Raw genomic sequence first — 17,621 nt, forward strand, 5'->3', positions numbered from 1 at the left:
CCTAGGTAGTCATTAAAAACAATGAGAAAAATATTTTATGACATGGAGAGATGATTGCAAGCACTGTTAATTGAAGAAGGTAGGTTATAAAAATGTACTGCACCATTCCATTCAGAATTTTATACTATATGCACATTTGGTTAGAGAAATAACTCAAAAGGCAGATCAAAACATATCAGTAATTTTTTTCAGTGTTTTTTAAAATTTCCTCCTTTTCACTCTCTCTGTCTCTTAAGGCATTATTTGTTATTTTAATTTACTTCTGGTTTCCTTCTAGTCTAGTCTTCATTTCAAAAATTATACTTTTATTTCTAATTCTTTCCCGAGTTCCACCACTCATTCTGGGTGTTTCTAATTTTATGACGTTATCCCATCATGTCCTCTGTTGTTTTCTTTTCAATTTCACTCACAAAAATAGTGTATGAAGGCTTAAGAAAAGGTACCATCTTCTTTTCAGTTTGACTACCGATTACCTTCCCCAGCATGAGTTTGAGCAAGCTCTGGGAGTTGGTAGAGGACAGGGAAGCCTGGTGTGCTGCAGTCCATGGGGTCGCAAAGAGTTGGACACGACTGAGCGACTGAACTGAACTGAAATACCTTCCCTCTTCTGATAGTCACTATCAAATACTTTTTCTTCAGTAATATATGAGAATATGTTTCATATTTCCTTCCTTTTAGATACTTTAGTACCCCATTGCCTCTTTGTGGTGGTGGTGGTTTAGTTACCCAGTCATATCCGACTCTTATGACCCCATGGACTATAATCTTCCAGGCTCCTCTGTCCATGGGTTTCTCCAGGCAAGAATACTGAAGTGAGTTGCTATGGTCTCCTCCAGGGGATCTTCCTTACCCAGCAATCAAACTCAAGTCTCATGCATTGCAGGCAGATTCTTAACTGGCTGAGCTACCAGGGACGCCTTCATTCCCTCTTTATTACACCTCAATAAATGGGGCTCTTAAAATATTTTTATTTCTACCCTCTTCAGTCCTAGTGGAAACCTCAGAACATACAGTATTTACTTCTACCCCTTCCACTTCCATTGAATTCCTAGGTTTCACAGAGAAAAGTTGGTAGTTTTGTTCTAGTCCACCAGATATTTTGTTTTCCTTTGCACTGTCTCTTCTATTCAAGGAATCCTTAATTTACCACTTGTGTTATAATTCCCAGTTACATTGTCATTATTCACTTGTACTTCTATATAAATTCAAAGTGAATTACTCACCAAATTTCCTTTCTCTCCATCTTCCTTGTCTTGTTATGAGGTCTCTGTTCTGATTGTTTTGTTGTTTGGTAGTGTTTACTCTGAAGTGGTCCCTCAGATACTGTGCTGGGTAACAAACTTGTGAATCTGTGCATATTCATAAATATCTATCATCCTGACATTTAAATGGAATTTGGGCCGAGTTGCTGTCCTTTTCCCTCAGTGATCTGTAAATGGTATTACGCACAGTCTTCTAGCTTCCAGGATTTCAGGTAAGATCAGTGCAGTGGCGCTAGTGGTAAAGAACCTGCATGCCAATGCAGGAGATGTAAGAGATGTGGATTCGATCCCTGGGTCAGGAAGATCCCCTGGAGGAGGGCACAGCAATGCACTCCAGTATTCTTGCCTGGAGAATCTCATGGACAAAGGAGCCTGGTGGGCTACTGTCCATAGGGTTGCAAGGAGTTGGACACAACTGAGCATGCATGCACCAATGCAGTGATTTCGCTCTCTTTCCTGCTCCCTCTCTTTTTCTTTCTCCCTCTTTTCCCCCCCTCCCTCCTTCATTCTCTATCTCCCCTTTTTCTCTCTTTCTTTATTCTCTTTGAGAGATTAAATAGGCAAACAGGCAGTGGCAAGACCATATATTAAAATAAAACTCTTAACCCACAATCTACAGCATCTGGACCAAGAAATCAGTTCACCATCTGCATCAACCATCACAGGATCCAAACAGCAGCTCCTGTAGCCTTCAGTCCCAAATAGTCACCACTTGATCAATAACTACCAGATTCCTGAATTTTTGCTCCCAGTTGTAACTTCAGTTCAGTTCAGTCGCTCAGTCATATCTGACTCTTTGCATCCCCATGGACTGCAGCACACCATACCTCCCTGTCCATCACCAACTCCCAGAGCTTGCTCAAGCTACCATAGAGTTGGTGATGCCATCCAACCAACTCATCTTCTGTCATCCCCTTCTTCTCCCGCCTTCTGTCTTTCCCAGAATCAGGGTCTTTTCCAATGAGTCAGTTCTTCGCAAAAGGTGTCCAAAGTATTGGAGCCTCAGCTATAACTTAGGACCAACCGAGGAAAGCTAAATATGCCCCCAAACTCACATGATACCTCCCTTCAAGTTAGGCTGCTGGCAGCCTTCTCATGTCCACAGCCTCTTATCAGGGCACACCTGAATTCCCTTTTCTCCACTGTAAAGCTGCCTGCCTTTGACTCAGACGCAAGTGATGGTGACCACCTCCCTTATTCTAGAAAGCTCTAAGTAAATAGTTTTTGCTTATTGTCATTTGCTTGCTTCTGTTTCTACACTTTGTTCCTCCATTTTCTTCCCAGCACCTTGTCTCCCTCTCCCCAATCCCTTATCCTCCTCATTATTCTTCTTTCTTTTTTCATCTGTTTGTAGGAAACTTGTTCTTTCCACTTGGAAGCTTTTAAAATATTTCCTTAACAGAAATTTCCCTCAAATGTGCTTGGATGTGTCTTTTCCCACTGATCTTAGTTGAAATTCAGTGACCCCTTTTATCTGTAGATGCAAATCTGTCTTTAGGTGAGGGAAATTTTCTAATATCATCTGTTTAATATTACCTCTCTTTTTTTTTTCGTTTCCTTTCCTTTCTTTCCTTCTGAAACTGCAACTAGTCATATATGACAGATCTCATGGGTATCTCTTCAAAGTGATTTGCCTTTTTCATTGTAATTTCTCTCCTTATATTTTTGCTTTGTTTTGAGATCTCTCTTCCACTTTTTAGCCTGCTTAGCAAGATTCAGTTTTCCTTCAATATATCTTCAATGTTATATTTTAAAAATCATGATTTTCATGTGGATAGTTGTGTAAAAATGTTATAGCTGCTTTATTTATAATAGTGCCAAGGACAGAAATAGTACAGACCTAACAGAAGCAGAGTATATTAAGAAAAGGTGGCAAAAATACACAGAAGAACTGTACAAAAAAGATCTTCATGACCCAGACAATCACAGTGGTGTGATCATTCACCTAGAGCCAGACATCCTGGAATGTGAAGTCAAGTGGACCTTAGGAAGCATCACTACGAACAAAGCTAGTGGAGGTGATGGAATTCCAGCTGAGTTATTTCAGATCCTAAAAGATGATGCTGTGAAAGTGCTGCACTCAATATGCCAGCAAATTTGGAAAACTCAGCAGTGGCCACAGGTCTGGAAAAGGTCAGTTTTCATTTCAATCCCAAAGAAAGGCAATGCCAAAGAATATTCAAACTACCGCACAATTGCACTCATCTCACACGCTAGTAAAGTAATGCTCAAAATTCTCCAAGCCATGCTTCAGCAATACGTGAACCGAGAACTTCCAGATGTTCAAGCTGTATTTAGAAAAGGCAGAGGAACCAGAGATCAAATTGCCAACATTCGCTGGATCATCAAAAAACCAAGAGAGTTCCAGAAAAACATCTTCTGCTTCATTGACTACTCTAAGCCTTTGACTGTGTGGATCACAACAAACTGTGGCAAATTCTTCAAGAGATGAGAATTTCTTACCTGCCTTACCTACCTCCTATGAAACCTGTATGCAGGTCAAGAAGCAACAATTAGAACTGGACATGGAAAAACTGACTGGTTCCAAATTGGGAAAGGAGTATGTCAAGGCTGTATATTGTCACCCTGCTTATTTAACTTATATGCAGAGTACATCATGTGAAATGCCAGGCTGGATGAAGCACAAGCTGGAATCAAGATTGCCAGGAGAAATATCAATAACTTCAGATTTGCAGATGACACCACCCTTATGGCAGAAAGTGAAGACAAACTAAAGAGTCTCTTGATGAAAGTGAAAGAGGAGAGTGAAAAAACTGGCTTAAAACTCAACATTCAAAAAACAAAGATCATGGCATCCAGTCCCATCACTTCATGACAAATAGATGGGGGAAACAGTGGCAACAGCGACAGTCTTTATTTTTGGGGAGCTCCAAAATCACTGCAGATGGTGACTGTAGCCATGAAATTAAAACACGCTTGCTCCTTGGAAGAAAAGTTATGACCAACATAGACAACGTATTAAAAAGCAGAGACATTACTTTGCCAACAAAGGTCCATCTAGTCAAAGCTATGGTTTTCCCAGTAGTCATGTATGGATGTGAGAGTTGGACTATAAAGAAAGCTGAGCATCAAAGTATTGATGTTTTTGAACTGTGGTGTTGGAGAAGCCACTTGAGAGTCCTTTGGACTGCACAGAGATCAAACCAGTCAATCCTGAATATTCATTGGAAGGACTCATGCTGAAGCCGAAGCTGCAATACTTTCGCCACCTGATGTGAAGAGCTGACTCATTAGAAAAGACCCTGATGCTGGGAAAGACTGAAGGTAGGAGGAGAAGGGGACGACAGGATGAGATGGTTGGATGGCATCAGGAACTCAATGGACATGAGTTGGAGCAAACTCCGGGAGTTGGTGATGGACAGGGAAGCCTGGTGTGCTGCAGTCCATGGGGTCAAAAAGAGTCAGACACGACTGAGGGACTGAACAATGACAACAAGGTGAAAACAAAAAACACATCATCAAGAAAGTGGGTAAATAAAGTGTGGTATATTTATTCAATAAAATACGACTCAGCATTGAAAAGGAAAAACTACAGATATATGCAACAACATAAATGAATCTCAGAAACAATATGCTGAGTGAAACAAGCCAGACATTAAAAAAAAATGCATGTAATATGGTTCCATCTATATGACGTTCTGAATTGGGAAAAACTAATCTATGATAATAGAGAATCAGAAGGTGCTTAAAAAGAAGAAAATGGAGAAGGGTAGGAATTTACTGGGAGATAGTAAGAGGTGTAAGTGATGGAAATGTCCCATATGTTGTGGGTTACATGAGGTGTATGGGTTTATCAAGGCTTATCAGACTGTACACTTAAGACCTGTGCATTTCACTAAGTGTAAAACCTTAATTTTAAAAGGGAACAAAGTCATGCTTTTTGTTCCATAATCTTGAGTGTATGTATTGAATTTAGTCTTCTGGGGTGCTTTTATCTATGTGTTTCTATGTTTATGGTTTAAGTTGTCTTCTGCCTTCCCTCATGGTTTCAAAGGCCATGCTCTTAGAACCTCTGTGGAAGAGACGTTCCAACACAACTGTGTGACTTCCTCAAAGGTGCTCTGATATCAAGATGACCAACAGATCCTCTAAATAATAGTGCCAGGGTAGTTCTTATTGTTCCACCAGGAGGTCCATAGATGTTCACAGGCTACACTCTCTTTACTGTCCATTGTTCCAATCTTCTTTGCTTTCTACCTCTAGACTTACTGTAACCTGAGGCTTTATTTGTGCCACCTAATGCCCGCCATGTCTGTCTGCTGGTTCCCCTGTGTTCATGTTTCAAGCGGAGTCATATGGTTGGAAATGGGTGAAAGAGATGTGCTAGCCTGATTGTTTTTTGTAAGCCACCCAGTACCCAGAACTGTGTGCTTTGTATTACATAATCACTCAGAAAATACTTGTTAAGTTGAGTAAAGAACATGGTTGGATAGGGACTTCCCTGGTGGTCCAGTGGTTAAGACTTTGTCTTACAATGCAAAGGGTGTGAGTTTGATCCCTGGTCCGGGAGCTAAGATGCCACATGCCTGGTGGCCAAAAAATCAAAACATAAAACAGAAGCAATATTGTAACAAATTCAATAAAGACTTTAAAAATGGTCCACATCAAAAAATCTTTTCAAAAAGAACATAGTTGGATAAATAGGAGACTCAGAGAACCCCAGCATCATTGAATATGCTAGTGTTTCCATCGAAATCTCCCTTCTCTGGGGGCATTACAATCAAGGAGTAGACAAATCCAAAGCTGAGTAGGAACTCATGTTGGGAAGGTGAAGAGGATGATCCAAATCTGCCACCAACTGTGGCAGCAACCAGAAGCAGATATTCAACATGCGTTGTAAAGCAAGAAGTCTGTGGGCTACTAATACAAATAGGAAGGGAAGGGTTGAGAGAGTAAGCAGAAGGATTGTCCTGGGAAAAACTGTGTAAGCCTTGTGGTTCAACAATAGAGACCCTCAGACCCCCTTAATAAAATAACACCTAGAGGACTTCCAGTTTCTGTTTGGCTGGAGAGAGCTGGAAAAAGCATCGCTTGCTCCATACAACAGTAATCTAGGTAACCTAAAGAATCATAGATTTTATTAAGCCACTCAAAGAGCTGAGGACATAGGGCAACTCATGACCTGAAATCTCAGGAAAGACAGGTGCTTCTAAATGCAGAGGGGATGCAGGCACCGTGTCGCCTTTGGGAGAGAGTGGGCAGGAAGATGGGGCAGCCATACAAAGAGGAAGGTAGAATTCTGCTGAATTTTTAAATACATTGCTAATGACTAAGTGCAGACTGGGGCTTCCCAGGTGGCATTAGTGGTGGAGAACCTGCCTACCAATGCAGGAAACATGAGAGGTGTGGGTTCGATCCCTGGGTCAGGAAGATCCCCTGGAGTAGGAAATGGCAACCCACTTCAGTATTCTTGCCTGGAAAATCTCATTGACAGAGCAGCCTGGAGGGCTACAGTCCATGGGGTTGCAAATAGATGTACATGACTAAAGCAAGTTAGCACACAGATACAAGTGCAGGCTGACATGCTCGTAGAACCCTATGGGAAACACAATCATATAAAGAGTTCATATCCACTCACAGGCTCTTCTCCAGGGAGCACCACTGAGCAGCCCGGACAAAGACCGGGGGCAGAGTGGAAGGTAAGGGAAAGACTTCTGTGTCCTTCAAGCCTAGCGGAGAAGAGTGACTGTCATTGCAGGAAAAGCAGGAAGAAACCCAGACCCTCCTCCCACAAGGAACAAAAGACTTAAACTGATGGGAGAAGGCAGCAACCCCAGTTGTTCTCCAAGGGACAGGTAAAGCCCTCCTGCAGCTGGAAAAATGGGAAAAATGAAACAAACAAACAAAAAATCCCCAGAGCAAAACTTCTAATCCTGAAGAGTGACCTGGAAACTGTCTACTATTAGAGGTCATAATGCTCAGAGAGGGTCAGGATCCCCAAAACCCAGAGACACAGAGCCTGCCTCAGAATGAACCTGTAATAGGACCACAGGAAACTCTCTTCCTTCCCTATCACCACAAGCAGTCTAGTAAGGACCAAGTAACAAGCAGGTTACTGCTGGGAGGAGCGCATGAGCTTGGAGTGACTCCTCTGAGTGATAAAAGCACAGAAAGCCTAAAGGCTGAAAGTGGAACAGTAACACTGAGAGAAGAAAAAAAAAAAAAAAAACCTTTAGAAAATCAGCCCCAACTCTAAGCAGAAAATAACTTTAGAGGAATTTGAAAATGATGATGCACTGAAGGTAACCATAGCAACACTAGAACCCAAGCCCAGCTCAACTCCTGACTAGAATAACTCAGCCTCTTACACTAACAGCTTAGCAGAAAAAGATGCATGCCCATTTCCAGGCATATATAATATTTACCTCCATCTCTCCAGTTCACAGCTTCCGTGGCGGCTCAATGGTAAAGAATCTGCCTGCCAATACAGGAGATGTGGGTTTGATCCCTGGGTTGGGGAACATCCCCTGGAGTAGGAAATGAAAATGCACTCCAATATCCCTGCCTGGAAAATTCTGTGGAGAGAGGAGCCTGGCGGGCTACAGTCCATGGGACCACAGACAGTCGGACATGACTGAGTGACTAAGCACAGCACATAAGGGCCACAAATGACGCGATTCAGAAGACAGGGGAGTGAGATGTTGGAGTGATGAAAGGGAAGGTGTCTGCACCTTACGTTTTAATGGTTTTCTCTGCAGCTGTACCTTTTCTTTGGGGATAGTTCAGTAAACACTACCATTCTAACAAAACAGAAATGAAAACCCACTGCTCCCCCATAACATCCTCACACCCATCTGCACATTGCCTTTTCCTTTAGTTTACCCCAGCAGTGATAGATGATGGAACCATTCAGTAATGGTTTCTAAGATTTAACTCAGGGCTTGGGGAGAACAGAAGGAAATTACACGTGTGTGATGTGGCAGACCTAACACTGGTATTGTGCTCAGGGAAGGTAGGCCTTTCTTCTTCCCCTAAGGTAGATCATGGTCGATCTAGGCAGGAGCCTGAAAACGTTTTCTGTTAAGGGCCAAATTGTATTTTAGATATTGTGAGTCACATTGTCCTCTTTGCTGCTTCTGCTGCTTCATCGTCTTCCTCTTCTTTTCCGCCTTTCCCCCTTTCCCCTTCTTCTTCTTCCATTTACAAGTGTAAAAATACAGAAACATTCTTAGCTTGTGGGCCATCAAAAACAGGCCGAACATGCCCTGTGAGGCAATTTAATTTGCCAACCCTGCTCTAGGCCATTTATTGTAATTCCATTTCCTCTTGATAGTGAATGGTTTAAAACAACATATGCAGTCCAGATCTGGCCAGTGCATCGTGATGGGAAGTCTTCCGGGGGACAAGTTTAATCTTGCCAATAAAAAGTAGTGCAGGGGAAGAAATATCTCTCCCCTGTGGTTAATATTTGTGTTGTGTGTGTTATGTCTGTGTATGCTACTAGATGACAGCCACTGGAAGGCAAGCCTGTGGATTAAAACCTTGAGAACTGTGCTATGGCAAGGAGGAAAGAGCCAGGAAGTTTCAGGATATCTTTTCTCTACTGAATTATCCTAGAGAAGTCTATTTCTATGCTATTGATTTTATGAGCTGTGCAGACAGTTCATTGTGGTCCAATGGTTGGGACTCCACACTCCCAATGCGGGGGCCTGGGTTTGATCCCTGGTCTGGGAGCTGGGTCCCACATGCCACAACTAGGAGTTAGCATGTTGCAACGAAAGACCCCTAGTAACTATGACATAGTACAGCCAAATAGATAAATAAATAATACATGGGGATAACCCATAAGGACCTACATATAGCACTGGGAATTCTGCTCAATGTTATGTGGCATCTTGGACACAAGGGGAGTTTGAGGGAGAACGGATACATGTATATATAGGGCTGAGTCCCTTTGCTGTCTATCTGAAACCATCACAACATTGTTAATTGGCTATACTCCAATGCAAAATTAAAAGTTAAAAAAAATGAATGAAATATACAAGCTACTTTTCCTTGGGCTTTCTGTGACTTGCAACTGAAAGCAGATTAGTTACTATAGTCAGTAAGTTACAACTATGTAGCAGATAGCTTTGTGGATAGCTTTGTGAGTTCACAGGCTCCAGGTCAGGGCCAGGTCTAGAATTTTTACAGAGGAAGAGCAAAGAATAACAGTTTCATTGGAATAAGGAGGCTAATTCTGTCTAAGCACTGCAATTTACAAAAGATGGAAGGGTCATTTGTTTCTGTGAAAGAAAAGGGGTGTTTTCATGAAGATTATAAAGTATGAAAGTGCTCTGACCTCCTCCCATGCTATACCTGTTTAGGCCGATGTACACTGCATCTTCACATTTACCTCCTCTGCTGGTTGGAATCAATGCTCCTAATTCTTCATTTCCTCTTTGTACTAGAATTTGTAATACATCCATACCCTTGGCAGTACCTCTCACTAGAATACAAAGAAATATATACCCTCCATCTCATTGATGCTGAGCTTGGTTGTAAGACTTGTTTTGGCCAATGGAACATAAGTAGAAGTGACAGTGTGCCCGTTGATTAAAGGGGGTGTTAGTTGCTCAAGTCGTGTCTGACTCTTTGTGACCCCATGGATTGTAGACCCCGCCGCAGGCTCCTCTGTCTATGGAACTCTCCAGGCAAGAATACTGGAGTGGGTAACCATTCCCTTCTCCAGGGGATCTTCCCAACCCAGGGATCTCCTGAACTGCAGGCAGATTGTTTGCCATCTGAGCCACCAAGTTAAAGCAGAGGGGATGTTCAAGCTGGTTTTAGAAAAGGCAGAGGAACCAGAGATCAAATTGCCAACATCTGCTGGATCATCAAAAAAGGAAGAGAGTTCCAGAAAAACATCTATTTCTGCTTTATTGACTATGCCAAAGCCTTTGACTGTGTGGATCCCAATAAACTGGAAAATTCTGAAAGAGATGGGAATACTGGACCACCTGACCTGCCTCTTGAGAAACCTATATGCAGGTCAGGAAGCAACAGTTAGAACTGGACATGGAACAACAGACTGGTTCCAAATAGGAAAAGGAGTACATCAAGGCTGTATATTGTCACCCTGCTTATTTAACTTATATGCAGAGTACATCATGAGAAATGCTGGGCTGGAAGAAGCACAAGCGGGAATCAAGACTGCTGGGAGAAATATCAATAACCTCAGATATGCAGATGACACCACCCTTATGGCAGAAAGTGAAGAGGAACTAAAAAGCCTCTTGATGAAAGTGAAAGAGGAGAGTGATAAAGTTGGCTTAAAGCTTAATATTCAGAAAACTAAGATCACGGCATCTGGTCCCATCACCTCATGGGAAATAGATGGGGAGACAGTGGAAACAGTGTCAGACTTTATTTTTTTGGGCTCCAAAATCACTGCAGATGGTGACTGCAGCCATGAAATTAAAAGACGCTTACTCCTCAGAAGGAAAGGTATGACCAACCTAGATAGCATATTAAAAAGCAGAGACATTACTTTGCCAACAAAGGTCTGTCTAGTCAAGGCTATGGTTTTTCCAGTAGTCATGTATGGATGTGAGAGTCTGACTGTGAAGAAAGCTGAGCACTGAAAAATTGATGCTTTTGAACTGTAGTGTTGGAGAAGACTCTTGAGAGTCCCTTGGACTGCAAGGAGATCCAACTGGTTCATCCTAGAGGAGATCAGTCCTGGGTGTTCATTGGAAGGACTGATGCTGAAGGTGAAACTCTAGTACTTTGGCTACCTCATGTGAAGAGTTGACTCATTGGAAAAGAGTCATGCTGGTAGGGATTGGGGGCAGGAGGAGAAGGGGACGACAGAGGATGAGATGACTGGATGGCATCACCGACTCGATGGACATGAGTTTGCGTAGATTCCGGGAGTTTGTGATGGACAGGGAGGCCTGGCATGCTGCGATTCATGGAGTCACAAAGAGTTGGACATGACTGAGCGACTGAACTGAACTGAACTGACTGAACCTTAAAAAGGATACCATCTTTCCACTCCATTTTGTTGTGTTCCTGTGATCCATTAGGAGAAGAGTGTGCCCTAGGTAGCTATTGCCCTATTAGCTTGGGCCCAGAATTAAAATATATGGAACAGATGGGAGCCCAACCAAAAGCCTAGGTTCCTACCTAGCTTACCTGAGCCCAGCGATCTAGGCTAAACCAGGAGACAAATAAATGTTTGTGATTATAAGCCATGACAATTTTAACATATTTTATAATTACAACTAAAAGCAAAGACTTCCCTGGGTTGTTCTGAAGGTGAAAGTCACTCAGTCATGTCTGACTCTTTGTAACCCCACGGACTATACAGTCCATGGAATTCTCCAGGCCAGAATACCGGAGTGGGTAGCCGTTCCCTTCTCCAGGGGATCTTCCCAACGCAGGGATCAAACCCAGGTCTCCCTCATTGCAGGCAGGTTCTTCACCTGCTGAGCCACAGTTCTAGTGGTTAGGAATTCCCTGCCAATGCAGGGGACATCAGTGTGATCCCTGGTCCGAGAAGATTCCATGTGCTGAGGGGCAACTAAGCCCATGTGCGACAACTACTGAACCCCAGCTCTAGAGCCCCTGCTCCACAACTCGAGAGGTCACTGCAATGAGAAGCCACGCATCTCAACTAAAGAGAGGCCCCCTACTTGCCACAACTAGAGAAAAGCTCATGCACAGCAACAAAGGCCCAGCACAGCCAAAAAGAAAATAAATAAACAAATTGAATACTTAAGTCAACTAAAAAACCTCTTCCTAATTTTTAGTCTTTCTGGAGGCAGACATTTTCTTTTCCCAACTAGATGGAAAGGGCCATATTCCTTCAAACGCATTAAACTCTTTGAGAATGTATGTTAATTGCTCAGTCACGTCTGACTTTGTGCGACCCCTTGGACTGTAGCCTGCCAGTCTCCTTTGTCCTTGGGGTTTCCCAGGCAAGAATACTGGAGTGGGTTGCCATTCCCTTCTCCAGGGGATCTTCCCGACCCGGGGTCTGCTGCATTGCAGGCAGATTCTTTACCATTTGAGCCTCCAGGGAAGCCTGGAACTCTTATGTGTCCAAGTCCGACTAAGCAAGGCTGAGAAAGAAGAAGCACTTCCCTCTCTCTGTGTAAACCCTTCTTTCAAGTTCCCATATCCTGTCTCAAGATGTGCCTCCCAGGATGACTGATATTGGCAATATCTACTTCCTCTAAGGGAAAACCCCATTCCTAACCACAGAGATGGTTATAACCCAAACGGGACAACAACATCGGAACATAACAGAGGAGCCCCTACTTCTGTCCCTTGTAGTAGAAAAACAAAAATGACTAATACGGAGGCAAAGGAATCATAAAGCCAGAGGAGAAGTAAATGAACTTTACTTAGCATCAACAGATGATTTTAGTGGTTGGTTTTGTTTTTTAGATGGTTTGGCATTATTAATCACATCCTGCACCATAAGTGAAAAAACCTGGCATGTGTTCAAAGCGATACTGATCGGCATACGTGAGTCTCAGTCGCTTCAGTCATGTCCAACTCTTTGCGACCCCTATGGGCTGTAGCCCCACCAGGCTCCTCTGTGCGTGGGATTCTCCAGGCAAGAATACTGGAGTGGGTTGTCATGGCTCCTCCAGGGAATCTTTCTGACCCAGGGATCAAACCTACATCTCTTGTGACTCCTGCATTGCAGGTGGATTCTTTACTGCTGAGCTACCAGGGAATCCCTGATACTGATCTACATTCCCTTATTCCGAACCCTTGGGTAGCGATATGTTTTGGAATTGAGGGTATTTTGAATTTTAGAAAGCAAGGGCACAAATTTTAAGAATTGTCTTTTTTTTTCCCTTTTAACGCTAACTTTAATGGATAATTTACACATGTGTTATAATAAAACACATCCATTGTAAGTACACTCAATGTTTAGGCCATGGTATATGCCCTTATGCAACGAAGACCACAATTAAGGTCAAACACATTTCCACCACCTCAGAAAGTTCCTTCCAAACTCTTTAGCCTTTATCAAATTCCATAATCAAACACATTCATATTTCTGCACTGACATATATGTATATTCACATGAGATGTTCTAGAGAACATTAATACCTTATTGTCATATTGCTCTTCCTATTAAATGAGTTTGCCATAAGCTTCCAGAAACTTTTCAGTTTTCAAAACACTTTGGATTTTAAAATTGTTGATAAGGGGTTTGTGTATCTATTATAAAAAGAGTTATGTGATAGTGAAAAAGAAATAAAAGTGATGATTACACCTATATAGATTTACACATGATGGTTGCTATATAGAGACATCTGAATATATGAAAATGGACCCAAGAGCAAAGGAACTTCTAAATAATCTTTTGGAAACGAATATATTTTAAGAAAATTTTATTAACTTGTGTGTAGTTTGCATCTAGCAGTATATCTGGCACATAATAGGTGTCCAGTAATACATTTTGCTTTTTCATCTAAGCAACTCATACCTCTACACCATCCTTTAGTTTTTTTGTTTTGTTTTGTTTTAATATCTTCCTGAGAAACTCTTTTTATTTAAAATCTCTTACTTTTTTCTTGTTAGTTTTTGCCTGTTACTTCCTGTAACACTGTGCTGTCTGGTGCTGTAGTCATTAGCCACGTGTGGCTATTTATCAAATTAATGACAATGAAATGAAATGAAAATTCACACTAGCCATGTTTTCCTTTGCTTGACAGCCAAAGGTGACAAGTGGCTACTCTATCAGATGGTGTGGATACACCTGGGTACAAACAGTTTCACCGTGGCAGAAAGTTCCATAGGATAGAGTGCTCTGTCCTCTGTCCTGTTCACCACTTCATTCTCACTGCCTTGCTGAGTGTTTAGGATTTGGTAGATGATTAACAAATACTTGCTAAATAAACACTTTTAGTCCATCTGGAAAAGCCCTGAGGCAAATATAAACAAAATTTCCTCTTTGTTTGAACCGTGGTTCTTAGAGGGTAAGAATGCTCCCCCTTGAAAAAGTAAAAAGTTAGATTTATTTCAGGCTGTATTGTAGCTTTGATTATTACTGGTTTTCAGTCATGAGTGCTTACCACATGCCAGGTACTCTTCCATGTGCTTTACACCTTATTAATCTTCATGACAACCTTGTGATGATACTTTATTTCCAGTTTACAGATGAGGAAGCGGAGGTGCAAGAGGAAAGTAACTTGCTTAGGTTCACACAGCTACTAAGAGACAGGGCCAGAATTTGTACCCAGGCAGTCTGGCTCCAGAGGCCATGCAATTAACCACAACACTGAGCTCTTTGTGATTATTTTTTAATAAGGACTGTTTTGTCTCTTTTTTCCACTATTTAAACCTATTTAATGTTCTTATTTATTGCATTTAGCTAGGATGCCCTGAAAAATGTTAAATAACTGTTATAACCCTGCATCCTTGTGGGTCCCTGATTTTAATGTGCTTCTGCCTTTTTAATGTATGATATTATTGTTGTTTCCTGATGACAATCTTGATCCAATTAAGGAACTGTGCTTTTATTTCTAGTTTTTACTGAGCATTTTTAAAATTCAGAAATGGCTGTTGAGGGCATTTCCTGGTGCTTCAGTGATTGTGACTCTTCCCTTCCACTGCCGGATGCCTGGGTTCCATCCCTGATTGGGAAATTAGGATCCTGCAGGCCACACAGCAAGGCCAAAAAACAAAACAAAAAGCTCTAATATTGTCTGTGGTGATGGTAGCATAACTTTGTGAATAAACTAAAAACAACTGAATTACACACTTTAAAAAAAGAGAAATGGCTGTTGAATGTTATATGAAACATCTCTAAGAAATATCATTTGGCTCTTCTCTTTTAATTTAATAAATGTCCTAAGTAGATTTCTTAATGTTAAATCATCATTCTTGGAATGAAGTGTACTTTGTTATGGGGTGAATTTTTTTATTACTCCATTACTGGATTTTATGTCTTCATACTCAATTTTGTGTTTGTAACAAAGTCATAGTGAGAATAGAATTCTCCTTTCCTTTGGTGCTGTTTGCCTTGGGGGGTTTTTAGTATCCAGATTATGCTAGCCTTGTGGAATAACCTGATAATTTTTCTCCTTTTGCGGGAGAGTCTCTGTTTCCCTAGGTTCCAGCCCGGTTTGGGTACCCATCTCCCTCTCTTCTTCCTTCCAGAGCTGCCCCATGGTACCCACGAGGATGTTTTCTTCCTGCTGCTGCTGCTTAGCCGCTTCAGTCGTGTCCGACTCTTGTTTTCCTACACTGGCCTGCAAAGCTCTTCATAAATGGAATTCACCTGCTGATCCTTAATAACGCCTGGGCATCATTCCGCTTTCTCAGCATTTTCTTGCACAGACCCGGCCTCTGCTAATTTCATGCCACTTGGCTTGCTTAAATCCTAACCATAGAATTTGAGGTAGACGGGATGGGTGTGCTGTTGATTCTGGCAAAATAGAACTAACATTTGAGGCAGACAGTGTGTGTAGCTGCTGACACCTCACTTTACATGATCGTCGGGATCCTAGGAAGCTTTGTTATTTTTCTTTTGTAGATGGGAAAAGAAACTTGATAACGTTATATACCAATTAGTGAAGGTGCCAGAATTTGAAACCAGGATTGCTTGACTCCTAAGTGACTGCTGCTTCCACTACAGCATGCCTCACCTCCATTGTGTTCCCAAGCTACAGCCTCCCTCCTTGACCTGTATGTCCTCGGTGCTCCATTAGCAATTACAGACTGTACCACACCATTTATATTACGTATACTCTGTATATTTTCTATTGTTTCATCCGCAATTTTTGTCTCACACAGGGCAGTTATTAACGGAATCTCTGTGCGTGTGCTGATCCGACTCCAAATTTGGGTATCTTTTCTTACTTTATAAAAAGAATAGCGGGCAAAATACAAGGAAAAGGTGACCAAATACCAAGAATTTGGATTGTGTTAGTTTTGGCGGTACACTAAAAAAAAAGTCCCTTTCAAAATAAGTTTAACTCTGCGTGCTGTTCCAGGGGCTTTTTAGTGACCCCTGCAAAACCAGCGCCTCAGAAGCTAAGAGATTTGGCATTATGTGACGACCGATCACTTTCCCACGCAAGCACATCAAACAGCGGCAAGACGCTGGAAATCGCACCTACTGCACAGACTTCCAAACAAGGAAAGCTGGACGATGAAGCAGTCCCTCCAACCGCAGGCGCGATCCCGCGCCTCACACACACCTCCCCCGCCCCCCCGGGTTCAGCCGGATGGAACATTCCGTGCGAAAGCTTTGACAGAGCGCCCACTCGGCGTCACGTGGAGCCGGAGCGCACTCGCGGCGCCTTGCGGGATGACGCCGGGTAGGGTTGCCAAGGGGCGGGGCCAGGCGCCGCGGAAGGGGCGGGAAGGAAGCCGGCCGGGGAGGCGGGGCGGGCCGAGCGGAGGGGCGGGCCGAGAGGGGCGCGCGGGAGGGGAGGGCCCAGCGTATTATGGGATGCGGCGGTGGAATGGCGCTGGGCGCGTGATTTTGAACAAACCCGGGTCTGTGTCTCGGAGGCGCCGCCGCCGCCGCGGCTGCTGGGAGCCCAGGGAGCGCGGCTTGAGAAGGAGGCGGCGGCGCCGCCGCCGGCTTTGGTGAGTGTCAGCCCCCCGGGGTGGGAGGCCCCTGGGCAGGCGGGCGGGAAAGGGGACGCGCGGGCGGGGGCCCCGGACCGCCCCCTCCGGGAGCCCGGGCTAGAGGGCTAGTGCGGAGAGCGGGAACCTGCAGTCTGGGGGGCCGCCGCGCCCCATCCCCCGGGCCGCAGGAGGCGGGAGGATCCTCCGGGCTCGGCCCCTTCCCGCCGGCACTAGAGAGGGCGGCTGTCACCCTGCTGGGCCGGTTCTCGGCCGGCAGCCCGCCCTTCCCGGCGATCCGGAGGAAGGGCTCCCGCGGCTGTTGACACGCACGCTACGCGGCCCGAGGAGCCGCCGTGTCGGCCCCGGGTTTCTGGGAACCGGTTTGGCTGCTGTGTCATTTTGTACCAGCCCCTCCTTTTCCCTGCTGCCCGTCGCCCCGTCCTTCCTGTGCCCCTTTGTAGTGGTGTCTTCTTCGTGTCTGTCCGTTTTCCTCGCGAAGCCCACCGGCCAAATGTCATAATGTTCCCGAGGTGCACGGGGTAGGGAGCGGGCCAGCACTTAGCTTGGCCAAGCAACGGTAAGCACCAAGCGGAGTGCGGGTGGCCGGGGCTGGCGGTGGGGAAATAAAGTTTACAGATGAAAAAATTGGGAAGGCTGGATACTCTCAGCGTCTAGCCGGCTGCATATAGAAAACGGCGACTGGGCTGGGTGATGATAGCACTTGTTTAAGCCTGAAGCTATCGACTTTTCTATGGAGTTGTCATTCAAGCCAGGTAAGGAAATGAAATGCCTTCTTCAGCTTCTACCCTTCTC

The 17,621-nt window shown here is 43.7% G+C and overlaps 1 protein-coding gene across 7 annotated transcripts in view; it reads left to right on the forward strand.

Moving 5' to 3' along the window:
* Nucleotides 1-16,676: 16,676 nt before the first annotated feature.
* Nucleotides 16,677-17,621, forward strand: part of LIN54 (lin-54 DREAM MuvB core complex component) — a 62,249-nt gene continuing 61,304 nt past the window's right edge. For 2 of the 7 annotated variants that reach the window (XM_061145685.1, XM_061145691.1), the window contains exon 1: nucleotides 16,677-16,826. Coding sequence is in view for 3 of the 7 variants with exons in the window: in XM_061145688.1 (XP_061001671.1) it covers nucleotides 17,560-17,581 (22 nt within the window). In the remaining 4 variants the exon portion in view is untranslated. Of the gene's footprint in view, nucleotides 16,827-17,051; nucleotides 17,386-17,451; nucleotides 17,582-17,621 lie in introns of those variants that run through there. The other 5 variants (XM_061145687.1, XM_061145693.1, XM_061145688.1 and 2 more) reach the window with 5 other exon arrangements.

Source organism: Dama dama, chromosome 6 (assembly GCF_033118175.1).
Source record: "Dama dama isolate Ldn47 chromosome 6, ASM3311817v1, whole genome shotgun sequence".
NCBI classification, from domain to species: Eukaryota; Metazoa; Chordata; class Mammalia; order Artiodactyla; family Cervidae; genus Dama; species Dama dama.